The 27,573-nt window shown below is 40.9% G+C and overlaps 2 protein-coding genes across 5 annotated transcripts in view; one reads left to right on the top strand and one right to left on the bottom strand.

The window, feature by feature from the left end:
• Window positions 1-14,729, top strand: part of stxbp1 (syntaxin binding protein 1) — a 45,258-nt gene extending 30,529 nt beyond the window's left edge. Inside the window, exons 14-20 of one of the 2 annotated variants that reach the window (XM_062959655.1) lie at window positions 91-229; window positions 934-1,043; window positions 1,419-1,520; window positions 2,772-2,857; window positions 4,506-4,660; window positions 8,122-8,255; window positions 13,834-14,729. In XM_062959655.1, the coding sequence (XP_062815725.1) occupies window positions 91-229; window positions 934-1,043; window positions 1,419-1,520; window positions 2,772-2,857; window positions 4,506-4,660; window positions 8,122-8,231 (702 nt within the window). In that variant the 3' untranslated portion in view covers window positions 8,232-8,255; window positions 13,834-14,729. The remainder of the gene's footprint in view (window positions 1-90; window positions 230-933; window positions 1,044-1,418; window positions 1,521-2,771; window positions 2,858-4,505; window positions 4,661-8,121; window positions 8,256-13,833) is intronic. The other variant, XM_062959656.1, reaches the window with a different exon arrangement.
• Window positions 14,730-21,421: 6,692 nt separating this feature from the next.
• akna (AT-hook transcription factor) overlaps window positions 21,422-27,573 on the bottom strand; it is a 61,150-nt gene continuing 54,998 nt past the window's right edge. For all 3 annotated transcript variants that reach the window (XM_062959646.1, XM_062959645.1, XM_062959648.1), the window contains exons 17-22: window positions 25,076-25,188; window positions 24,868-24,981; window positions 24,486-24,626; window positions 24,245-24,361; window positions 23,912-24,089; window positions 21,422-22,409 (exon numbers count right to left, since the gene is read on the bottom strand). In XM_062959646.1, coding sequence (XP_062815716.1) covers window positions 22,133-22,409; window positions 23,912-24,089; window positions 24,245-24,361; window positions 24,486-24,626; window positions 24,868-24,981; window positions 25,076-25,188 — 940 coding nt within the window. In that variant the 3' untranslated portion in view covers window positions 21,422-22,132. The remainder of the gene's footprint in view (window positions 22,410-23,911; window positions 24,090-24,244; window positions 24,362-24,485; window positions 24,627-24,867; window positions 24,982-25,075; window positions 25,189-27,573) is intronic.

Here is a 27,573-nt window from a genome sequence, read left to right as displayed (position 1 = left end):
CAAGATGTCTTTGGTGGAATTAATCCGCCTGTAATGCAGATTTCTGCCTCTTTTCTTATTTCCTTCCACTGTTGACTTTTTGCTCTTTAGGACCTGGCCATGGGCACCGATGCCGAAGGGGAGAAGATCAAGGATCCCATGAGAGCCATTGTCCCCATCCTTCTGGATGCAAACGTCAGCACCTACGACAAGATCCGTATCATCTTGCTCTATGTCTTTCTCAAGAATGGTAGGAGATGCACCTACATAGGGGGGGCAAAACCTCTGTCCAAATTGTGGTTTGGAGAGAGAGAGAGTTGGGGGAATGACAGTAGGAGGGTCTGACTGTAGTTCTTTTGCTGCCGGTAGCAGAGGAGAAGATCATGTACCAATACTGACTGGATTAGTAGCTGGATCGTGTGTGTTGTAGTTCAGCCAGAGACTGAAGATGAGGGATTGTGTTACCAGAGTCTGTGAGAACTGACAGGTATTTTAGTGAGGGAAATGAGGGGATTTTAGATAAGGATTCTTCTTTAGATAATGGGTCTGTGCCTAGTGAAAGTGAAACAACTGCAGAGCACAGCAGGCAGCAAGATGCTGTGGCAAGAGAGAGGACCTTTCCCCTAGTCGTGCCTTAGCAACACCAGATAAGGAGCTAGAAGGGAGCAATCTTTTCCCTGGGAACACACCTAAAGTTAGTAGAAGTTGGAGACTCAGTCTCTGGGAGGAGGGAACCAGATTACAGGTGTCAGAGATATGACCTCCTGGCTTTGTGGGGTCCTTAAATTAAGAGATTGTTTACTTGAGGGCCAGATCAGACAACACTGTGTTATCATGTGGATCTTGCGTCTAATTCCACATCTATGCTTAAGGTCTTGGGACAGTCTGATACTCACGTTCACGGATTCATGTTTTAATCAATGGTGTCATCTTCTTCTTGTCTCTTTTCTTCAGGCATCACTGAAGAAAATCTCAACAAGCTCATCCAGCATGCCCAAATCCCACCGGAGGATAGTGAGATCATCACCAACATGGCGCACCTTGGGATACCCATTATTACAGATGTAAGTCCTTCTGCCTTGGGATGGGCAGCTGGGATGGATCTGTTTCTGCCCTTTGGACCCTCGGGAAGATGCGGAGAACCCCCCAAAACATATTTCCAAACCTCTTCCCGACATTATCAAGGATGTTCCCTCATGAACAACTTGTTCACAAGGTACTGTTGTGGTCCAAACGGGAGGAAGAAGACACAAAGCTTGGGGACACGTCCTTTCTGGAACTTCAGAGTTCCTCCAGCTTTCATGGTCACCGGGAATTGTAGTGTAGTCATGTGCTGTTAGTGATCCAGCCACGTCCCTGTGAGTGGAAGGATTTATTTTATTTATTTATTTTGGTTTAGACCCTTTCCATCTTAGTTGTTTTCAATCTTGTCTACGCAGTCCACCTTACGCCGCAGAAGCAAGCCGGAAAGGAAGGAGCGTATCAGCGAGCAGACCTACCAGCTCTCCCGATGGACCCCGGTAGTCAAAGATATTATGGAGGTGAGGCTTTGGCGTTAAAGCTTCTGAATATGGGAATCAAAGTTGGGCACCTATTGGCACCTATTAGGAGACAAGCGCGGGGCCAGAGGAGGGGCAGGGCTTCTTCCCAAGTGCCGGAGACAGGGCTGGGCACCTGAGGTGCCTGTTAGGACACAGGGGGCGGAGTTAGAGGAGTGGGTGTGGCTTCTTCCCAAGAGCCCGAGACAGGGCTGAGCCTCTATACCTCTCCTGAGGCGCTTGTTGGGACACAGAGGGCGGAGCTAGGGAAGGGGGCGGGGCCTCCTTCCAAGAGCCCAAGACAGGGCTGAGCCTCTATATTTCTCCTGAAAGGACTTTTAGGACTAAAGGGTGGGGCTGGGACGGGGCCTCTTCCCAAGAGCCCGAGACAGGGCTGAGCCTCTATATTTCTCCTGAAAGGACTTTTAGGACTAAAGGGCGGGGCTGGGACGGGGCCTCTTCCCAAGAGCCCGAGACAGGGCTGAGCCTCTATATTTCTCCTGAAAGGACTTTTAGGACTAAAGGGCGGGGCTGGGACGGGGCCTCTTCCCAAGAGCCCGAGACAGGGCTGAGCCTCTATATTTCTCCTGAAAGGCCTTTTAGGACTAAAGGGTGGGGCTAGGGGTGGGGGCGGGGCCTCTTCCCAAGAGCCCGAGACAGAGCTGAGCCTCTATACCTCTCTTGAGGTGCTTGTTAGATCATGGGGGCGGGGTATAGAGGTTCAGCTCTGTCAGGCACTTGGGAAGAAGTCCCGCCCCCTCCTCTAGCCCCGCAGCTACTGCAGGACAGGGATAGATGCTCAGCCCTGCCTCAGTGCTCGTAACTCCGCCCATCCCAGTCCTGGCCTCCCATTGTGGCCCTGCCCACCTCCCCTCCCAACCCTGCATCTTGGACTAGGGGAGAGGCTCAGCCCCGCCCTCTTGAGCAGGAGCCACACCCACCCCTCTAAGCCACGCCCCCTTTCCAGTGGGCGCTGAGTCATATTTTTTCTGGAAAGGGGGCGGCAGGCCAAATAAGTTTAGGAACCACTGGGATAGGTGTACCTCTGTCGGGATAGATCCCAGATCAGGAATGAGAAACACAAAGAGGACCGCTTTGACCAGGAACCATTCTCCAACATTAGTACCAACTTTAGATTCGGTTTGGTTATTTGGGAACATGTTGCACCAGTAAGCACTGCTTTCCCGGACCATGCATGGCTTGCAGAACATTTTCCAGAAATATCAATCACTTGGGCCTTTTTCTTCTTCCCAGGATGCCATTGAGGATAAACTGGACACCAAACACTACCCGTACATCTCCACCCGATCCTCAGCCTCCTTCAGCACTACAGCAGTCAGGTAGGAGGAACGTGTCTCAGGTGGAACCTCGAGTTATTCTGATGAGGATGGGTCAATAATAATAATAATAATAATAATAATAATAATAATAATAATAATAATAATAATAATGTGTTGTCGAAAGCGTTCATGGCTGGAATCACTGGGGCGAAATGTGGGCAAAACATTGAGAGAATGCTTCTGGAATATGGCCATACAGTCCGGAAAACTCACAGCAACCCTGTGATTGCAGCCATGAAAGCTTTTGAGAATCTCATTTTAGTTGTTTAGTAGTTTAGCCATTTTGTATGAGGGATGCCATTGCATACAATGAGACATGAGCATCCATGCATTTTGGTATCCACCAAACTTCAGCAGATGTTTAGGGCCCAGTGCATGCTTGCGGGTGCCAAGTCTTGAGGAGTCTTGAATCTCCATTAGATTGGTGAAAATATAAATACCATGACTGATAAATTATTATTATTATTAAGTCATTATTATTATTAATGATAATAAGTTATTGTTGAGTTATTATTTTTATTATGTTATTATTATTATTATTATTAAGCTATTATGCAGATTGATGTTTATAATAATACTTAATAATAAGTTATTATTATTAAGTTATTATTATTAAGTTATTATTATTAATTCTTATAACATTATTACTAAGTTATTATTATTGAATTATTATTAAGTTGTTACTATTATTAAGTTATGTGGATTGATGCTTATAATAATAATAACTTAATAGTAATAAGTTATTTTTATTCAATTATTATTATTGAGTTATTATTATTACGTTATTATTACTTATGTGGATTGATGCTTATAATAATACTTAATAATAATAAGTTATTAAGTTATTATTGAATTATCATTAAATTATTATTACTATTAATATTATAACATTATTATTAAGTTATTATTGAGTTATTATTATTACAGTATTAAGTTATTATGCTGATTGATGCTTATAATAATAATAATAACTTAGTAATTTATTTATTTCCAATATTTCTATCCCGCCCTTCTCACCAGAAGGGACTCAGGGCGGCGATAATAAGTTATTATTATTGAATTATTATTATGTTATTATTATTACGTTATGTAGATTGATGCTTATAATAACTTAATAATAACTTATTATTAAGTTTATTATTATTATTATTATTATTATTATTATTATTATTATTATTATTATTATTGTGTTATTGTACGGATTGCTGTGTTTTAACTTGTATTTTACTAATGATTGTGACTTTATTTTATGTCTTTTAATTTTCATTTGTGCGTTTTTCGGTATTTGATATTACTCTATGTTCATTTTATATTTGTCCCTTGAGTCCCCTCGGGGTGATGGAGGCGAGGTATAAAATAAAATTATTATTATTATTATTATTATTATTATTGATGCTTATAATAATAATTTAATAATAATAAGTTATTATTAAGATATTATTATTGAGTTACTGATATTATTAAGTCATTATTATTAATAAGTTATTATTAATAATAATAAGTTGTTATTATTATTATTATTATTATTATTATAAGTATCAATCTGTATTGAAGCATGGGATTTGTTTTGAGTGGCGCCTCCACCTGGTGTCTCTCCCTTCTTCTTCTCCTCCGTCTCCTTCTGTTCTTCTCTCCGGCCTCCGTCCAGTGCCCGCTACGGCCACTGGCACAAGAACAAGGCCCCCGGGGAGTACCGCAGCGGTCCCCGCATCATCATCTTCATCCTGGGGGGCGTGAGCATGAGCGAGATGCGCTGCGCCTACGAAGTCACGCAAGCCAGCGGGAAGTGGGAGGTGCTAATAGGTGAGTCTGGTTGTGGGCGGAGTCGCGCTCGGCCCCGCCTTCGCGTCGCCGGCCCCGTCTTTCATCTCCCTGCCCCGCTCCTGCTTCATGAATCAATCCATTTGCCCATGTTTGCCTCACCGATCTGTTTGCTGTTTGTTGTGTGTGTGTCCACATTTGCTATGTGTTGGTTCACAGGTAACGTCTCCCTTCTAACGTTTTAACAATGTACTTTTCGTTTCTGCTCTCGTATTTGTAAGCAGCCCCTCAAAAGCCAGCTCTCATTTCATGCTCTCTCTGGGTGGCAGCATTCTGATTTTGGGTCTCTTTTGGATTATTTTATTATTATTATTATTATTATTATTATTATTATTATTATTATTATTGTTGTTGTTGTTGTTGTTGTTATTATTATTATTATTGTTATTATTATTATTATTATTATTAGTATTATTATTACAGTAGAGTCTCGGTAGTATAACTATCTATATATATAAAAGGATAAAGTTGCGGGCGCAGTGACTATAACAACAAAACTAAACATCCCAGAAATACGAAATTTGGCAACACAATGCAAAAGGCTTGCCTCCAGGTTACAACAACACAAACACACCACAAAACCACAATCCAGACCCACAACACTCACAACAACGCATCATGCGATAACAACACAACTAAACGCCCCAGAAATACAAAACTTGGCAACACAATGCAAAAGCCTTGCCTCCCAGTTGTAACAACACAACCACACCACAAAACCACACAGGACCCACAAAACTCACAACAACGCATCGTGACTATAACAACACAACTAAACGCCCCAGAAATACGAAACTTGGCAACACAACGCAAAAGCCTTCCCTCCAGGTTGTAACAACACAACCACACCACAAAACCACAATCCGGACCCATAAAACTCACAACAATGCATCATGACTATAACAACACAACTAAACGTCCCAGAAATACGAAACTTGGCACACAACTAAACGCCCCAGAAATATAAAACTTGACAACACAACGCAAAAACCTTGCCTCCCGGTTGTAACAACACAACCACACCACAAAACCACAATCCGGACCCACAAAACTCACAACAATGCATTGTGACTATAACAACACAACTAAACGCCCCAGAAATACGAAACTTGGTACACAACTAAACGTCCCAGAAATACAAAACTTGACAACACAACACAAAAGCCTTTTCTCCCGATTGTAACAACACAACTACACCACAAAACCACAATCCGGACCCACAAAACTCACAACAACGCATCGGGACTATAACACAACAAAACGCCCCAGAAATACAATATTTGACAACACAACGCAAAAGCCTTGCCTCCCAGTTGTAAGAACACAACCACAACACAAAACCACAATCCGGACCCACAAAACTCACAACAACGCATCATGACTATAACAACACAACTAAACGCCCCAGAAATACAAAACTTGGCAAAACAATGCAAAAGCCTTGCCTCCCGGTTGTAACAACACAACCACACCACAAAACCACACCGGACCCACAAAACTCACAACGCATCATGACTATAACAACACAACTAAACGCCCCAGAAATATGAAACTTGGCAACACAACACAAAAGCATTCCCTCCTGATTGTAACAACACAACCACACCACCAAACCACAATCCGGACCCACAAAACTCACAACAATGCATCGTGACTATAACAACACAACTAAACGCCCCAGAAATACAAAACTTGGCACACAACTAAACGACCCAGAAATACAAAACTTCGCAACACAACACAAAAGCCTTGCCTCTCAGTTGTAACAACACAACCACATACAACATTTGACAACACAACTCATCCACCTCCCCAATCTCTACATTCACATTTGGCCTCCAAAAAAACAATTACAATAATAACAATGACAACAACAACAACAATAAGAATCAACACCATCACAGGCAAGAAACAGCCAGGCACTGAGGCTGAGAGGCCAGTCAGTGCTAAACTGGGCCTCCAAAAAACAATACAGTACCTTCATAATCACTACAACAACAATAATAATAAACACCTACACAGGCAAAAAAAAAAAAAAAGACTATTGTACCACAATAAAAATATAAACCGCACTCAGCAGAATCAGACATTACAATTAACAACAAACCAAAGACAACAGGGATCTCAAGCAATTATCAATCAACACAAAAATTGAAGAAGGTAACAGACTTCAAATACTACTACTAATGTGAGTATAAAGAAGGTGGAGGTCACAGCATAAATACAACCTAATGTAGACTGACCAACACCACCAGACTAAGCCACAGCAACGCGTGGCCGGGCACAGCTAGTAATATATAATACAGGTATATTATTATTATTACTATTACTATTATTATTACAGTAGAGTCTTGGTAGGATAAGTATAATATATAATACAAGTATATTATTATTATTATTATTATTATTATTATTATTATTATTATTATTATTATTACAGTAGAGTCTCGGTAGTATATGTATAATAAAGTATATTATTATTATTATTATTATTATTACAGAGTCTCAGCAGGATAAGTATAATATATAATACAAGTATATTATTATTATTATTATTATTATTATTATTATTATTATTATTATTACAGTAGAGTCTCAGTAGTAGAAGTATAATATATAATATATTATTATGATTATTATTATTATCATTACAGTAGAGTCCCGGTAGAATAAATATAATATATAATATATTATTATTATTATTATTATTATTATTATTATTATTATTATTATTATTACAGTAGAGTCTTGGTAGCAGAAGTATAATATATAATATAAGTATATTGTTATTATTATTATTATTGCAGTAGAGTATCTGTGGTATAAGTATAATATATAAGTATATTATAATTATAATTATTATTATTATTATTACAGTAGAGTCTCAGTAGTATAAGCATTAACATATAAGCATGTTTTTATGATAGCACCAATTAGGAAATGACATTGGTAACCCTGGAACAAATATGGTGCTACATAGTGTAGATATCTGCACAGCGAATCCAAACCACTTCCTTCCAGAACCGGTTTGGAACTGCTATCGGTCAGTGCAGATGGGGCAAATATAGATAACGGAGGCCCAACGCCAACTGCCGAAACCCAGTCCTCGTCCGTCGCCTTTCACTCATGCTGTGCCGAAGCTTTTCCGATCATTCGATCATCGTCAGCAATAAGCTTTGTTTATTTTCCTTTCATGTATCTTCACTTTGTCTCATTCGGCTCCTTTGATACATCTCCGCCAGCTTGCATTCTGCTGTATTTTTGCTTCGGACGTAAAAGAAATGTGTGGCGGCCTTTTAACGATTTCTTCTCCTTCTTTTTTTTTCCTCCCGGCATGTTCTCGACAATTGTGATATTTCTGAACAATCTCTGTCTCTCTCTCTGTCTCTATATTGATTGATTTATTCTTCTGTGCAAGCAGTCAGTGCTGTGTTCTCCCGCAGGTTCTACTCACATTCTTAACCCCACCAAATTTCTCATGGATCTGAGGCACCCCGACTTCAGGGATTCCACTAGGGTATCTTTTGAGGAGCAGGCTCCAACAATGGAATGAGAGCCAAAGAGAGCAAATAAAAAAGTAAAAGCAGCTTATTATAGAAAAAGAAACTCTTTCCCCTTTCGGAAGGGCTTCTTTGATTTCTTACATGACTTTTTTCTCTTTCTCTAACTCTTTCTCGTTCTTTCTTTCTTCCCTTTTCCATTTTTTTGGGGAGGGGGTGTTCTTTTTTTTGATGAGAAAATGCTTGCTTGATTTTTTTTTTCCAAAAAGGTAACACACTATGATTTTGAAAATGTGCCCCACCACCTATTCTCTCAACCCACCCCCCTCTCTATCGTGAACTTCTCTTTAGCCAGAACTGGAACCAATTGTGATCAGTTTCCGGAAGACTTTCAGTGCTGAGCTGCTGAACTTGCGGACCAAAAGGTCGCAGGTTCGAATCTTGGGAGCGGAGTGAGCTCCCGCTGTTAGCCTCAGCTTCTGCCAACCTAGCAGTTCAAAAACATGCAAATGTGAGTAGATCAATAGGTACCGCTCTGGCGGGAAGGTAATGGTGCTCCATGCAGTCATGTGTGTGTGCTTTAAGGAGGCTTCTTACCTGTTTCTACTCTAGAGAAGTGGCACTCATCTGCAGGCCGGCATGTGTGGTTTAAGGAGGCTTCTTACTTGTTTCTACTCTAGAGGAGTGGTGCTCAGCTGCAGACAGGCGTGTGTACTTTAAGGAGGCTTCTTACCTGTTTCTACTATAGAGAAGTGGCACTCAGCTGCAGGCCAGCATGTGTGGTTTAAGGAGGCTTCTTACTTGTTTCTACTCTAAAGGAGTGGCGCTCAGCTGCAGCCAGGCCTGTGTGCTTCAAGGAGACTTCTTACTTGTTTCTACTCTAAAAGAGCGGTGCTCAGCTGCAGGCAGGTATGTGTGATTTAAGGAGGCTTCTTACATGTTTCTACTAGAGGAGAGGCACACGCTTTAAGGAGACTTCTTGTTTAAAGCTGTTTTTTCTACTCTAGTGAAGTGGCGCTTAGCTGCAGGCAAGTGTGCATGTGCTTTCAGGAGGCTTCTTACCTGTCTCTAGAGGAGTGGTGCTCAGCTGCAGGCAGGCGTGTGTGCTTCAAGGAGGCTTCTTATCTGGTTCTATGCTAGAGGAGTGGTGCTCAGCTGCAGGCTGGCATGTGTGCTTTAAGGAGGCTTCTTATCTGGTTCTATGCTAGAGGAGTGATGCTCAGCTGCAGGCTGGCATGTGTGCTTCAAGGAGGCTTATCTGGTTCTATGCTAGAGAAGTGCTGCTCAGCTGCAGGCAGGCATGTGTGCTTCAAGGAGGCTTCTTATCTGGTTCTATGCTAGAGGAGTGGTGCTCAGCTGCAGGCTGGCATGTGTGCTTTAAGGAGGCTTCTTATCTGGTTCTATGCTAGAGGAGTGATGCTCAGCTGCAGGCTGGCATGTGTGCTTCAAGGAGGCTTATCTGGTTCTATGCTAGAGAAGTGCTGCTCAGCTGCAGGCAGGCATGTGTGCTTCAAGGAGGCTTCTTATCTGGTTCTATGCTAGAGGAGTGGTGCTCAGCTGCAGGCTGGCATGTGTGCTTTAAGGAGGCTTTTTACCTGTTTCTACTCTAGAGGAGGAGGCTTCTTTAAAGCTGTTTTTTCTACTCTAGAGGAGAGGCGCTTGGCTGCAGGCAGGCACTTGCTCCGTTTGTTTTCATGTCGGGTGGGTTTTCGTACTGGGAGGGCCCTTACCGTTATGAGATCCCGAAGTACCGAAGAAAACTAAATCTATGCACAACCCTACTATCCCCCTACCACCACCACAAATGTGAAATATAGCCATTGTGTAGGTCTAGGGTTTTTTTATGGGATCCTTTTTTTGACTAAAAAAAAATCACAATCAAGAGAGACACCACTGTGCTTTCTCCCAAGCCCAATTTATCGTGGATATTGTTGTTTCGGGCCAATTTTGTCCAGTAATGTCTGACTCCCAGCGATTGTCTCTTTATTCTCCCACCTTTTCAACCCTTTTCTTCTTCTTCATATCTCAAAAAAATGCACATTTTCAAGTGTAGATAGTACAGCGTTTGGTTTACTTTGGCTTTTTCCCTTCTGCGGGACTCATCATGACAGACGCTGTCGCCACGACTCTCTCTTTTTCTTTTCTCTCTCGATCTCTCTCTTTCCACACTTGAACCCACAGCTGACCGCACACCCCATGCCTCATCCGTTTAGAGCACGTAGTTCTTGGCGAGACCTCCATGGGGTTTCTTTTGGTTTCGGTTTCTTTTTTTTCCGCACTAGATGCCTCCGTAGCTCCATAGGCTTACATTTTGCAAGCATTTCTTCCAGTAATAATAATAATAATGTTGTTGTTGATGATGATGATGTTCATTGTTGGGTTGCGTGGCAACAGGTAAGGCGGCAACGCCAAATTGGTGGATGCTTCCACCGGATACTGATAACACGAGAATGGTATGGATCTACGGTGAGCTATATTGCAGTTGACCCATATAACTCAGTTCCATGTAGTTCAAGCTGAATTGTATGGCTCTGCACTGACCGTATAATGCAATTTGAGCTGCATTATTTGGCAGCATAGAGCCAGCTATTCTGGGAGTTACCCATTAATGGGCTCACAAACCTCTCTTTCCAAACATGTCAGATGAGAGAGAAAAGCAGGATGATGATCATGATGATAACAAAACAATAAATAACATTAAATAATAATAATAATATTATCTATATATATAAAAGAGTGATGGCATCACGGCGACCCACAAAACAACAAAACTAGAGGCCCCCCAACCTCGAAATTTAACGACACAACCCATCATCCACGGCTCTAGGTTGATACAACAAAAAGAAAAGAAAAATAAAGTCCTAATTAGAGGGAGAGGAATAATTGCTTTTATCCAATTGCTGCCAGTTAGAAGGCTAAGCTCCTCCAACTTGGTCTCTTAGCAACCCAATAAAAAATAATAAAAACCACTAAAAAAATAATTAAAAACGCTAAAAAAATAATACAATAAAATACTATAATAACAGAAAATGACTAAAAATAATACAAGAAAATAATAAAATATAATAAATAAAAAGATAAATTACAATAAAATTAATTAAAAAATACAAATAACGTCAAATAAAAATTACACAATAATTTTTAACCAATAACACCACCACTTTGCCATAGCAACGCGTGGCCAGGCACAGCTAGTATAATATAATATAACGTTGTTGATGACGATGATGATAACAATAAATAACAATAAATAATAATAATATAATATATAACATTGTTGATGATAATATAATTATAATATAATATAATGATGATTATGATGATTATAACAAAACAATAAATAACAATAAATAATAATATAATATATAACATTGATGATGATAATATAATTATAATATAACATAATATAATGATGATACTAATAATAATAATAATAAGATGATGATAACAAAACAATAAATAATAATATAATATAATAATATAACATTAATATAATAATAATATAATAATATAATATAATGTAATGATTCTGATAATAATAATATAATAATAATAATAATAAGATGATGATAACAAAACAATAAAAATATAATATAATATAATGTTGTTGATAATATTATAATATAATATAATGATGATGCTAATAATAACATAATATAATATGATGATAACAGAACAATAAATAATAAATAATAATTATAATATAATAATATAGTAATAATACAATATAATATAATGTTCATGATAATATAATAATATAATAATATAATATAATGATGATGCTAATGGTAATATAATATGATGATGATAACAAAAAAATAAATAATAATATAATAATAAGATGATGATGATGATGATGATGATGATACTACAAACCACCTACATGGAGTGTAACCTTTCTATTATTTACAACGACAACTGTTCCTTAAGTGATATCAATAGGGAAACATATATGTGTTTGCTAGGTTTCCTTCTTTCCCCATAACATAAAATCCAAACAAACATCCACATTAATCCTCTGCTGACCTCAGTGCCTGGGTTGGTTTGTAAGAGGAGATGTGTTCGGTCAATAATAATAATAATAATAATAACTTTATTTTTATACCCCGCCTCCATCTCCCCGAAGGGACTCGGGGCAGCATACATGGGGCCAAGCCCGGATAAAACAGAAAACCAAAATAAAATAACATCAGAAAATACAGGCACAGACATTAAATTAACACTCTAAACATAGTAAAAATTTAAAATGTTAATCATAGTAAAAACATGGATTTGGCACCCAAGAAGACGGGATAAAACGAACTGGGTAAAGTGCAACGAGTGAATATTGTAAACAAGGAAGTTGATTAAGTGCTACCGTCAATGGGAGAGCAACTATATTACTAATAATACTACCATATAATGATATAGTACAATATAGTAATTTAATGCTTATATTGTGCTATGCTAGTATTATATTGTATGTTCATTTGATTTGTAAGCCGCTCTGAGTCCCCTTCGGGGTGAGAAGAGCGGAATATAAATGTAGTAAATAAATAAATAAATAAACTTGGGGTGGGGTGGACCCTGTGAGTATAATAAACTGGTCAAGTTGGGGTCTCATTTGTCATGGCACTCCTTTCCACATGTGGAAGCTGCGGCCCACACCCCCAGGTTGAGAGGAGGACAGATACAGTTGTCCTATTACTAACTAATATACAGAATAGAACTGTACAAATTATAGAACAGACAAATTATAATCCTTACAGGCACATGAGTAATACACAAATGCAAACTGTTTACAGTATTACATCAAACATCATATTCATGTTTGCATGTTTTTTCAGTAACAGATAAGTATGTTCAATAACTGAGTACAACACTTTAAATTCCAGTATTGTCCCACATAGATAAAAGTCTTAGAAATGCATGGTCAAAGGAATAAACAACTGTATATTGTGGTTCACAAGGGTTACAAAATACCCGGGAATCCTTGTTGTTCTGCATTCCTTGGTTCTACATTCCTTTATGTTTTACATTCCTTTTGCGCATCTCCAAAACATTATCTTACATGGGACTATGATGAATTTATCTAAAGTGTGAACTACAATATACAGTTGTTTATTCCTTTGACCATGCATTTCTAAGACTTTTATCTACGTGGGACAATACTGGAATTTAAAGTGTTGTACTCAGTTATTGAACATACTTATCTGTTACTGAAAAAACATACAAACATGAATATAATGTTTGATGTAATGCTGTAAACAGTTTGTATTTGTGTATTACTCATGCGCCTGTAAGGATTATAATTTGTCTGTTACCATTGTTCTATTCTGTATATTAGTTAGTAATAGGACAACTGTATCTTTACACGTATTATAGATTTCTGTGTGCTTTAGTGAGAGGAGGACAGAGGCAGAAACACAAGGCTGTCGAGAGCTCTCCAGAGCTCTCGCCAGCCACGTGTCTCCTCCTTCCTTTTATTAGGATATATGATTCGTTCAGATTTCACTGTGGTTTTGGGGGAGGCCTGAGACCCCTTTCCTCCTATTATTATTGTGAATAGATTGAAAATCTCCATACCCTGCCGCTCTCCCTATGTTTTTCGAACAAGCTTTGTCGAAGAAGCGCAATCTAATCCTAGTTTCCTTGTCTTCCCTTCGATCTTTCCAGGATCCACTCATGTTCTCACCCCACAGAAACTGCTGGATACGTTGAAGAAACTGAATAAAACGGAGGAAGACAGCAGTAGTTAAAGGAATCCACCCGTTTGTCCTTCTCTCCTCCATTTCCCGATCCCTCTGCATCCGCTCACACAAAATGCAACGACTTCTGGTCGACGTATCCCAGTTTCCCCGTCGTTGCGCTCCCGGTCCTCTCGACTTGTGTTTCGGTGAACTTTCCTTTCCCTGTCATCCTCCCTCCCTTTCCATTTGAAGCTAAAGTAAATAAGACAGGAACAAACAAACAAACAAAAAATAATCAATATGCATTGTGTCTAAAGGTTACAAAAAGAGAAAGAAAAGAAAAGAATAATATATTCTATAGTATAAATATTATCTCCGTATGTATTCCGATGAAATAAAACCGCCAACAACCGAAACCCCGTTCCCGACGAATCCATCGCTCCATCCGTGTGGCAAAGACGACGACGATAATTATTTTTTGAATAATGTATTTTTCAATCCTTGATTTGTGTTCTTCCTTCTCTCTCTTTTTGCCTGGATGGGTGAATGCTCGTGACCTTATTTATGGCTATGTGATCCTCGTTCCCGAAAACCTCAGATGCAAACTGTGAATGTTCTCTGCGTTTGGAAACCGCTTGCATTTTGGACCTAAATGTAATAATCTCATCTCCTCCCTTTTCCAACCTACCCTTTCGCGCTGCTGTCGTTGGGATTGTCGTCTTGGGGTTTATTTATTTGTGTAGGTTGTGGGCTTACAGGAAGGCTTTGAACCCAAAGTTTCTCTCCTCGCTTTCATTTAAAAGGCTGTGACGTTTGCAATGCTGGCATGCCTGGATCCTCCCTAAACTCGCCCGACAAAGAAATAAATACATTCCCCTCCCATTTCTAGCATATATTTATATTTATATATTTGTGTGTAGCCCCTTTGGGTTTTGAACCAGCCTGCTAGCAAAGGAAAATTATTGGATCCTCAATTATATCTATATATATATAAAAGGGTAATGAAATTTCGGCCTAGGACAAAACAACAAAACTAAACACCCCACAACCCTAAAAATTGACATCACAACCCCTCATCCACGCCTCTATGTTCATACAACAAAAAGAAAAGAAAAATAAAGTCCTAATTAGAGGGAGAGGAATAATTGTTTTTATCCAGTTGCTGCCAGTTAGAAGGCTAAGATCCGCCCACTTGGTCTCCTAGCAACCCACTCAGCCCAGGGGACAGGCAGAGTTAGGTCTCACTTAGGCCTCTTCCCCACTGCCTATAAAATACAGATTATCTGATTTTAACTAGATTATATGGCAGTGCAGACTCAAGGCCCTTCCACACAGCTATATAACCCATTTATAATCTTATATTATCCGCTTTGCACAGGATTATCTTGAGTCCACACTGCCATATAATCCACTTCAGTGTGCATTTTATACAGCTGTGTAGAAGGGGCCTCATATAATCCAGTTCTAAGCAGATAATATAAGATACTTTATTTCCCATACCACCATACTTGCCATACAGCAACACGTGGCCGGGCACAGCTAGTATACACACACACACACACACACACACATATATAGTGGGTGATAGTCCCTTAATTTGGTGTTTTCTTTGGGTTTTGAACCAGCCTACTAGCAAAGGAAAATTATTGGATGCTCAATTTAATATTGCAAATAAGATATATATATATATATATATATATATATACACACACACACACACACACACACACACACATATACACACACACAGTATATATGTGGGCAATAGTCCCTTAATTCGGTCTTTTCATCTGACATGCTGCATTGCCATAGAGCAGAGCTTTCATATTAAAGATCTATATTTGAGATTGTGTTGTCAAAAGCTTTCATTGTTGGAATCACTGGGATGCTGTGAGTTTTCTGGGCTGCCAATAATAATAATAATAATAATAATAATAATAATATGATGATGATGATGATGATGATGTTTTGTTGAAGGCATTCATGGCCAGGATCACTAGGTTGCGGTGAGTTTTCCAGGCTGTATGGCCATTATTCCGTGAGCATTCTCTCCTGACGTTTCACCCATGCGCCTTTGGAGTATTTATTATTATTATTTTATTATTATTTGAAACACAACAAGATGAGTCCACAGCGGGCACTCTGCTGGCTGTTGTATTGGATCACACGTCGGATACTTCAGACTATTATTATTATTATTATTATTATTATTATTATTATTATTATTATTAGCCATGCTTGTCCAGTAGTAAACACTTGTGCATCATGCCAGCCGTCAACCATCTCTTGCTTTGTGCATTTCCCCCAACTAAAGATATAGTTGTATAGGAGGAATTGCTTGAAATTAAAATGGTTATTATATATATTACTAGCTTTGCTCGGCCACGCGTTGCTGTGGCTTATGGGAATCCTTTGTTGGCCAGGTGGAATAGCAGGGAATAGCCTTGTAGTCTCAAAGCCTGGCCGTTTTCTGGAGTAGCTGGAGCTTTTTGTTGTATGAACGTAGAGGCATGGATGAGGGATTGTGCTGCCAAGTTTAGTGTTTCTGGGATGTGTAGTTTTGTTGTTTTGTCCTAGGCCAAAATTTCATTACCCTTTTATATATATATAGATTTGCATTTTGCTTGTCAAAACTCCCTTTGCAATTTTCCATTTACCTTCTCTTTGGTTCGTCCGCTTTCCAACCTCTTCTAAGGCATTGCCTTCTCTTCCTAATCCAAACGGATGCCCTTTCTAGACATTGGACTATATATCCCATCATGCAGTCTAGTGATGGGAGTTGTAGTCCAACGCATCCAGAAGACATCCACTTGGAAAAGATTGTTTTGGAACATCAATAGAAAGACTAAAGGGCATCATAACCCATTTATCCTGATTTTCTTGCCCACACTATTATTTTTATTTTTTTTTATATATATATATATATATATATATATATATATATATATATATATATATATATATATATATATATTGATAAATATATATATATATATCAATCACAATATCTATCTATCTATCTATATAAAAATGTAATGTGCATTTTTCCCATGGAGTAAACAAAAAAACCACTGAACCAAATCACATCAAATTTGGCCACAAAAGACATAGTCATCCAATCTATGTCTTTCAATCAAAAAACCTAGAAAAATAAAGTCTAAATAACAGAAAACCCCCAATTGCTTACCAACTTGAAAACCACTGAACAGCCTTGCAGCTTCAAAGCCAGGCTGCTTCCTAACCAGAGGGATCTTAACCACCAGACCACGCCACAGCAACGCGTGGCCGAGCACAGCTAGTTACATATATATCCTTTGGGCAAAGGCTGTGTTCATATTGCACCGGTAGCTCTTTCGTCGCCCACTCCGCCCCAGTTTTCCCGCCTTTGTTTACAAAAGAAAATTAAATTCGTAGCATTGCGACTGCTTCAGGGTCTTCCCCTCCTTTTTCTGTTTCGTTTTAAGTCTGTTTTTTGTTGCTTTCCTCAGTTAACGTATATATGAAAATGATAATTTAACCAAAAAAAAAAGTGAGGTTTTAAAAAAATATTTCTGTCGCTGGAGTTGTTTTTCATTCTTGAAATTTCAGTGTTTGGAACTGTCGAAGCACAAAAAAAAGTTTGTGTCATCTCTGTATAGCTGTTCTGTACCTTTCAAAGCACTTGGAGTCAATAAAGATTTGCTGTCCCGTCCAACAAAGTCAGGCAATTTATTTACGACTGGTATTTGTACCCAGAGTTGGCCTGTTAAGTATTTTTTTTAAATGTAAGACCCTGTGGGTTGCTGTGAGTTTTCCAGGCTGAATGGCCATGATCCAGAAGCATTCTCTCCTGATGTTTCATCCACATCTATGGCAGGCATCTTCAGAGTTTGTGAGGTCTGTTGGAAACTAGGCAAGTGGAATATATATATATATATATATATATATACACACACACACACACACACACACACACACACACACACACACACACACACATATACATACACACTAGCTTTGCCCGGCCACGCGTTGCTGTGGCTTATGGGAATTATTTGTTGGCCAGGTGGAATAGGAGTGAATAGCCTTGCAGTGTGAAAGTCTGGCCGTTTTGTGGAGTGGTTGGAGTCGTAGCATTAATCCAAGAGGCGCTTTGAAGTGTGGGTAGTATCTTCCAGACTGTAATGTTTAATTGCTTGATATGTTTTGACTTTACTCCACATTTGAGCCTTGATAATTACAGTTTCCTTTAAACATTACAGTCTGGAAGATACTACTGTGGATTACAACAGTTGATTGTACTTATTATTTTCATTATTGTTGTTAACTCTCAGGTTATAATGTATATACATGATGCTCTAAATTACATAGTGCATTTTATGTTTTGAACCTTTATAGTATTTGCTTATCTTTTTTTTTACATAGAAAGAAGATAGCTCTATATTCAGAGAGGCCTGACTATTTCTGTGGCCTTTACATGTCAGATAGTGTTTGCTTATCTCTTCGACATTGTCTAGTATAGACATTTGTGTGTATTTATCATTATAACTTGCAGCTTCAAAGCCTGGGGGAATCCTTTGTTGGGAGGTGTTAGCTGCTCCTGTTTCCTGTCTGGAATTCCTCTGATTTCTGAGTGTTGTTCTTTATTTACTGCCCTGATTTTAGAGTTTTTTTTAAAAAAAATACTGGTAGCCAGATCGTGTTCATTTTCCTCCTTTCTGTTGAATTTGTTTGATTACTGGAGGGGTTAGGGAACAGACCTTCCTTTCTGGGAGTTGTAGTTCACCCACAACCAGGGAAACTGTGACCTCCACCGATGAAGGACCTGGACCAAACTTGGACCAAAGAACCCCAATGACTAACTCAACCTACTGGAGGAGTTTGATGGGACTGAGTCACCATAGTGGGAGTTATAGTTCACCCTACAGCCAGAGAACACACTGAACCCCACTGACAATGCATCCAGAGCAAACTTGCCCAATATAACAAACTTTTAAGTACTAATGGGAGTTTCTTGGGCTTAACCTGGCATGATGTGAGTTGTAGTTCACCCACAACCTTATGTACAGTAGAGTCTCACTTATCCAAGCCTTGCTTATCCAGCGTTCTGGATTATCCAACGCATTTTTGTAGTTAATGTTTTCAATACATCGTGATATTTTGGTGCTAAATTCGTAAATGCAGTAATTAAAACATAACATTACTGCGTAGTGAACTACTTTTTCTGTCAAATTTGTTGATGTTTTGGTGCTTAATTTGTAAAATCATAACCTAATTTGATGTTTAATAGGCGTTTCCTTAATCCCTCCTTATTATCCAACATATTCGCTTATCCAAGCTTCTGCTTATTATATATTATTATTATTATTACTCTGCTGGCTGTTGTATTGGATCACACGTTGGACACTTCCCAAGTGTCTAGGACTGTGTGATTATTACCGTATATACTCGAGTATAAGCCGACCCAAATATAAGCCGAGGCACCTAATTTTACCACAAAAAAACTGGGAAAACATTGACTCCAGTATAAGCCGAGGTGGTAAATTTCAGAAATAAAAATAGATAACAATAAAATTACATTAATGGAAGCATCAGTAGGTTAAATGTTTTAGAAAATTTACATAATTGTATTTTGTACAATTAAATTATTTTTTTCAACTAACCTGGGAAACGCCGCGTACCCAAGCTAGTATATAGTGACCTGCTTGCACATTCCACCTCTCCATAAACATCTTTAACTCTCACAACAAATGTTTAAAAATAAACAGCAAAAATCATTTATTTATTTAACATCTTTCTAGGAGAGACACTTCCAAATGATTTTCCAGAAAAAAAAAGGGAATGCTGCAAAGGCTACAAGCTTGGCTCGTTCACAGTTTGGGTTGCAATGATTCCCACAAGAAAACCGAAACGACTCTCTGCTGGCTTCACAAAATGTTTTGTGGCTGGCTGTCTTTCAGAAGCGATGGCAACGTATCTTGAAGTTCAATGAGTTGTCTATAAATTGACAACCGTTATTGAAGGCACACATAAATACACACATATACCATGGACAAAATCAGAGAAACAGGCACCAACTGAGCTAAAGCGAGAGAGTGGCAAACATCCTGACATTGTCACAAACCAGAACCCACAAAGGCTTTGCAAACTTGATCTCCCACTCATTTGGAAACATATGAGACCTGAGGTAAGTATTGCTCCAAGAGTCTCTCCGCAAAGTCTGTCTGGGCCACTTAGTGACCACTCCATTTCTTTGATTCACACTGGTGAATATGGTGCTTATGATAATATGAAGTGGTCACTAATATAGAAAGACTAGGTTTTCCTATAGCATCATCCATCCTGGGCTAAGGTTTCCTCCAACAATGGTTTTCCCAGGAAAAAAAATGAGAAATTGCTCCGCAACAGGAGCAATAACGGTACCACGAAGAGCTTCAAGATAGTCCTTCAGATGTACTAGATTCCTTCAAGCAAATAAATATGGGAAGAACAAGAAGAGAGTAAGTACCTTCTGTGCAACAGAACGTTCTAATGTTCAACTGCAGGCACTGGAGAGTGCGGGTGTGGCATGGTGTGTAGGCAGGCCCGGAAAGCACAAGCACCTGCCAGGACCTGCAGCCAAGCGCTTCTTATTCTAGAGTAAGAGGTGCTCAGCTGCAGGCACTGGAGAGTGCGTGTGTGGCATGATGTTCAGGCAGGTCCGGAAAGCACAAGCACCTGCCAGGACCTGCAGCCAAGCGCTTCTTATTCTAGAGTAAGAGGTGTTCAGCTGCAAGCACTGGAGAGTACATGTGGCATGATGTTCAGGCAGGTCCGGAAAGCACAAGTGCCTGCCAGTACCTGCAGCCAAGCGCCTCTTATTCGAGAGTAAGAGGCGCTCAGCTGCAGGCATACTCTGGGCCATGCCCTGCCACACATGCACTCTCTTTCCAAGGCAAGAGGTGGGAGGTGCTCGGCTGCAGACGAAAGCAGGCTTTCATGTCAAGCAGATTTTCGTGCGGGGAGGGAGCTTCCTGTTTCGTGTTCCAAAGAAGCGGGAGACACAAAAAAAATGGTAGAAATGGTAGGAAAGAATTCCGCGCACAACTCTACAAGTTACCCTCCTCGACTGACCATCGATGATCCAACAGGTTTTAAGACACAAAAGAGGCGCTTGGCTGCAGGTACTGGCAGGCACGTGTGCTTTCTGGGCCTGCCTGAACATTGCCATATTTTGTGTCCCAGCTTTCATTCGGGAGCCCGATCCGTTTTTTGGGAGCCTCCCGAAATTGGGAGGGTAGATATTTGTTTTTGGGGGTGGCCACTGGCTCCCCTTCCTGGCATGTGCTTTAAGGAGGCTTCAGTTCTTACCTGGCACCTGCTGTTTCTAGAGTAAGAGGTACTCGGCTGCAGGCACTGGAGAGTGAGGGTGGCATGATGTTCAGGCAGGCCCAGAAAGCACAAGCACCTGCCAGTACTTGCAGCCAAGCACCTCTTATTCTAGAGTAAGCAGCACTCAGTTGCAGGCACTGAAAAGTGCATATGGCATGATGTTCAGGCAGGCCTGGAAAGCATATGTGCCTGCCAGTACCTGCAGCTGAGCGCCTCTTATTCTAGAGTAAGAGGCGCTCAGCTGCAGGCACTGGAGAGTGCGTGTGGCATGATGTTCAGGCAGGCTTGGAAAGCACATGTGCCTGCCAGTACCTGCAGCTGAGCATCTCTTATTGTAGAGTAAGAGGTGCTCATCTGCAGGCACTGGGGAGTGCATGTGGCATGATGTTCAGGCAGGTCCGGAAAGCACAAGCGCTTGCCAGTACCTGTAGACTCTAGAGTAAGAGGCGCTCAGCTGCAGGCATACTCTGGGCCATGTCCTGCCACACATGCACTCTCTTTCCAAGGCAAGACGGCAAGTTCTGGGAGGTGCTCGGCTGCAGACGAAAGCAGGCTTTCATGTCAAGCAGATTTTCGTGCGGGGAGGGAGCTTCCTGTTTCATGTTCCCGAAGAAACAGGAGACACGAAAGAAATGGTAGGAAAGAAGTCCGCACACAACTCTACAAGTTACCCTCCTCGACTGACCATCGACGATCCAATGGGTTTTAAGACACAAATCAACCTACAAGTTGAGTAAGACTCTCCCACACTACTTGGCATCCAAGGCTGTGACATCTCATTGCAGGAGAGAGGCTGCTTAGGACAACCGAGTGGTCACGGTGTTGCTCTTCAGCACATCAAACCTGGAATGTTCTATCATGATTCCCTTTCAGATACGATGCATCTTGGTCTTATTTTTTGGCAACTCCAGTAATCCCCAGATGATCTGAGATTGTCAGAAGAGGCACGATCCTCGCAGGCTTTTTGCTTTATTCAGTTCCCAAGTTAATGTCCTGCTCATTCGTCGGGCGGTCAACTTCATGTCTTTGGCCACTTCCACCGCACGGTTCAGGGACCAGTTCAGATCCTGTAAGCTGTTGTCGCAGTCAGGTTCCGATTGCGGTCTCCACCGGTAAGCCCATGTTTTCAATGGTCCGAAACTGCCATGGTCAAAGATAGGGAGACCAAGTGGAGAGGGAGAGGTTGAGGTAGTTGCTACAGGAGGACAGTATCTGGAAAGAAGAAACAGAGAGAAGGTGAACTTTGATCCATGAGGGTGAGAGCATGATGTACAAAGTAATGCAATATAAAGCATATACAATCATTGGGTTGCTGTGAGTTTTCTGGGCTGTATGGCCATGTCCCAGAAGCATTCTCTCCTGATGTTTCACCCACATCTATGGCAGGCGTCCTCAGAAACCTCTGTTGGAGGTCTGTTGGAAACTAGGTAAGGGAGGTTTATATATCTATGGAAGGTCCAGGGTCTGTCTGTTTGAGGCAAGTGTGTATGTTGCTATTGGCCACCTTGATTAGCACTGAATGGCCTTGCAGCTTCAAAGCTTGGCTTCTTTCTGCCATTCAGTGCTAATTAAGGTGGCCAATTGCAACTTGCCTCAAACAGACAAGGGTTCTTTCGCCCACCCTGGATATTCCATAGATATATAAACCCTACTTGCCTAGTTGGGAAGTCCTTGAAACCCAGGTGTGAGAGACACAACCTCGTGGCTTCTTGGTCAGGCTTGGGCTTAAATTAAGTGATGTTTACATGGTCTCTCTCAGAGCAGACATTGGTGTATTTTGGTGTAAGGGTGAAATGTTGATTCAATTGTTTTTGCTGTTGGGTTTTTGCAACTGTGTATTCCGGCATGCTTTCCAGCAGCACACGGGTCAATGGCAGCTTGAATGATAGCCTGCCTAGCCAATAGGTCAAGCATTCCGGTCTCAGAAGTGCGGACAGGACGTTCGTCATTCTGCTATGGAATGTGGGAGTTGCCAACAGAAGTGCTTCGCAGATGATTGGCAATGTGAGAGGACATGTTTTGCCTTGCTTAGGGAAGCATGGGTCCTATGAGCGATTGACTTTGTAGTTGTATATAGTTTGTATATAATAAAGCCTTGGAACTGCTGTGATCAGCTGAATTACGACTATGGTGTCGTTTGTCAGTGCTGCTTAGCCGGATGCTTAAGCAGTCTGACAGAGGATGGATTGGTGAGAGGCCTGACTCACCAACAAATCAGAGTGGTTTGTTACCAGATGGGAGTATAGCGGAATCAGTAGCATCCAGATAACACCATGTGCAAAAGACTCAGACCAGGCAGAGGAATTGAAAAGAACAAAGGAACTTTACTCTTGCTTGTAGAGTTGAAATATAAAACAGTTCTGCAATCATACAATGTCCATGTAGTTGCATAAGATCAATAACTAATCAATCAGCATACAATATATACAGCATAGCATATTCAAGTCAGCTACTTGACCATAGCTATTAGAGAGCCTTCTTTTTCCTGTGCTCTCCCAGCAAGCTCAAATCCCAACTGTCAAACTCAGCCACCTGCCAGAAACAGATACATTGTTTTAGGCGTGGCCTTGCCTCTGCAAAAAGAGCTCCTCTGCAGAGTTCCCTTGCAAACTAACTTTTGCAAGGATTTCTTTACACACACACATACACATTAGCATTTTGGCGCAATATGGTTCGGAGCCAATTAACCCCCCGACAATTGGAACTATTCTTACATTATAGATGACAAAGGATAAGCTGCCAACGGAATGGTGGGGATGTAACCAACGGTGGGAGCTTGTGATGGGACAGCAGTGTGCCAGAGGCCAGGCTGTCGTGACGAACGGTGGTTGACAGGTTTCTGTTGTGCTCCAAAGTCCTGAGCCAGGGTGTCCTCTCTTGCATGGTTTTGTCCTGAGATGGGAAGTGAGAAAACAGGATGTAAATCTGTTTCGCCAAGAAAAAAACCTTTGGGGGTGTTGTGTGGTTTCGAGACTGTATGGCCGTGTTCTAGCAGCCATTTCTTCTGACGTTTTGCAATGTATGCTCCCATGTGTGCATTCCCTCACCATGCGCTTTTGTTTTGTGCTTCCCAGTTTCCTTGCAGAAAAGGCATCTTGGTGCTTCTGTTTTCTTCTGAGTCGTATGCTGAGATGGTCCAAAGGGATCCCTCTGGGAGTCACCACCTAAAACAAAACGGAAACTGCATTGGAGTCTCATGTGAGGACTAAGCTCATTAGATCATCCTGGGAAAGGGCCATTTAAACAGCAAGTAAAGCAGGAAGACATTTTTAGGAGAGTCACTGGTACCTTCAGTCTCATCACTGCCTGAGTCACTTGTGAGTACATCTCCGAGGTGTGACTGGGCTTCTTGGCAACGGGAACAGGAGGAAGTGCCTTTGATGATCCGTGGTCCTTGGGGCTCTGGGTTTGTAAAGGCATACGGCGTCCCTACAAAAGCAACCACAAAGGAACTCAAGCTCTGGATCCTACTGGTAGCCGAACTCAATGAATCCATGGGATCTGCATGTGGGTTGATTCGCCCTTCAACAACAGATCTACTGGGGATATGATCTGACGTGAAGGGAGAGGAATTCACACAAACAAAACACACTCATCTGAAATGGTGGGATGGAGAATTTGTAGACCTCCAGAAGTTAGGAGCTATGCCTCTCATATCCACTGGAATTACCTGTGTAAGGTCCTCGTAGAATGGTCTGCTTCGAGGGTTTTGTTTCAGAAGTAGAGGCTTCCTTCTGTCTTTGTTTCTGGGGCTTTGGAGTAGAAGAATCCAACTTGGATGAAGCTGGAAACAAGAAGGAAAGGGACATCGCAAGATCTTTAGACAAATATGTGTGTCATTGGAGTTATCACTCACTAACCAAATGCCTGCTACTTACTGGGATTGTCCTGAGTCCCACTTTGGGGGAGTGATGTTCTCCTCACCCGCTCTTCTGAACTGATGGTTGGAGGTAGACTCTCAGATTTGGCTGTGTTTTTCCCTGAGGTTTTCCTGTAGGACGAAAGAGAGGAGTATTTTCATGCATCATATATCATTTTTTACATAACGCACAGCAGGAAACTTACGCTTTTGTTAGTGTCATCTGTTGTTGGAGTGAAATGTTATATCAAGTTTTTGCTGTTGGGTGTTTGCAACTGTGTGTTTCTGGCAAAGCATTCCAGCAGCATAAGGGTTAAGCACAAGCCAGCTTGATTGATTGCCCACAGGACCAATAGGTCAAGGCTTCCGTTTGACATGTCTGGCTGGAACTCATGAACTCAGGAATGCGGGAGGTGCCAGCCTTGTACAGATAATACCCGAGCCGAGAGGAGAAGACAGGCCATGTGTGCGGAGAGCTATGGCTATTAGCAATTGTATATACTTGTATAATAAAGCAATTAAACCTGCTGAGATCAGCAGTAAATCAACGACTCAGCTGTTGTTTTGTTGGTGCCACTTTGCTGCTGCATAAAGTGGTCCTTCGGGTGAGCAGATGAAGAGAACTGACTCATTAAGTCAGTCAGGGTGATGGATGATCGATTCCACTACCCAGCCCATCATCCACACACCACCCTGACAGTTTTTCCATTATAATGTAGGATTGGGTGTTGGGGCTCAGCAAGAGGCTGGGGATTTCTCAGAGGATGAGGGGGATGATGGGTTTCCAACAGAGGAGTCTGAGTGTGATCAGGGTGAATTGCAGGCCTTAAATCAGAGAGAAATGCCAGCAGTTGAAGATGAGACAGAGGATGTTTTGGGTTCCAATGTTCGTTCTTTAGCAACAGGGGAAAGGGAAGTTGGTGAAAGGTCAATTTCTCTTGGGAATCAGCCTTCAGCTAATGCGAGTTTTCCCACGAAATAGATTAATTGGATGTTAAGAAAGACACCATGAAAAATCCTTGAAACCCAGGTGTGTGAGGCATGATGTCATTCATGGCTTTTTGGTCAGGTTTGGACTTAAATTAAGTGATGTTTAGGGTGTCAAGACTGGAGTGCAATAATGTGTGTTCATCTGACAGAAGGGGGTTGGACTGGATGGCCCTTAGGGAGATGAGTGACAGCAAATGAAAAATATGGGGAAAGCCTTTACCTCTGTTTATGTATTGTCTGTCCTTGTTAACTGTATAGTTAAAGGTAAAGGTTTCCCCTGACGTTAAGTCCAGTCATGTCCGACTCTGGGGGTTGGTGCTCATCTCCATTTCTAAGCCGAAGAGCCGGCGTTGTCTGTAGACACCTCCAAGGTCATGTGGCCAGCATGACTGCATGGAACGCCGTTAATTGTATAATGGCACTGAATGTTTGCCACATATGTGTTCTGTAATCTGCCCTGAATCTCTCGTGGAGATAGAGCGGAATATAAAGTATATTATTATTATCAACAACAACAACAACAATTTATTGATTAGCCAGTTTGCCTTATCAAGCACAGACAATACAAACATGAAATACAACATACATCTGGGACACTTAAAATAAAATAAAAATATACAGGTATTTGCCAGCTTGGTGCCAATGTAGCTTAGCCATAGATGAATGCTTAAACTATCCTCATCTCCCCTACACTGCACCCCAATCGGATCTATGGACTCCGATCTCCTTCTAGCAGCTTTAAGCAAATACAGGGCCACTTTTATTGTCACAATGGGGTTATAACCGGCCAATAAAAATGTAGTTTTGGCTGCTATGTCCCAGCTTGTTTTATTACAAATAAAAGGCCATAAGTATTGCTTCCTTTCTTTTTCGTATAAGTTACAACTATGCAAAGTGTGGTTCAAATTTTCGACTTCAGGGGCGCCACAAATACATAATCTTTCTTCATATGGGATGTGGTTGAATCTGCCGTATCTCTCCATGGACTCCCTTTGTTCGAATCTTGCCCTGGTGAACGCGATTCTTAGGTGTCTTGGCATATCTGGTTTTAGCTATAACGCCCGCTGGAAATTACGTTTAAAATGTCCTAACCACTTTAGAGATCCTGTGTTTGACAGGGAGGCTATGTCTTTCTGGGCTTCAATATCTAGAATCTTTCTTTCAGCCTCCCTATTCTGGCCTAAGGAAGTAATTTGTAATCCACAGATGTGAAGATACCTAGTTAGTTGTTCTGCCCATGAATCTTGGTTTTGGCCGTTAGATTGTTCTAAGAAGCACAATTTTGGGGGTCTGTTATTTTTGAGATTTTTTATTTTAGCCCAGTAAAGGCCCTGATTTTGGCCAGTCCTTCAATAGAATATATTTCTAACTCTGCTCTGACTGCAGCAGCGGTGGTCTTAGTGTCAACGCCAAGGATCTGTCTTAAAAATTTTGATTGAGTTTGTTCCAATATTGGTAATCTGGTTAGGCCCCAGATTTCTGCTCCATATAATATTATGGGGAGGATTTTTGCTTTATAAACTTTGA

Source organism: Anolis carolinensis, unplaced genomic scaffold, assembly GCF_035594765.1.
Source record: "Anolis carolinensis isolate JA03-04 unplaced genomic scaffold, rAnoCar3.1.pri scaffold_7, whole genome shotgun sequence".
Lineage (NCBI taxonomy): Eukaryota > Metazoa > Chordata > Lepidosauria > Squamata > Dactyloidae > Anolis > Anolis carolinensis.
Note: the sequence above shows the minus strand (reverse complement) of the source record. Positions and strands in the feature narration are given on the sequence as shown.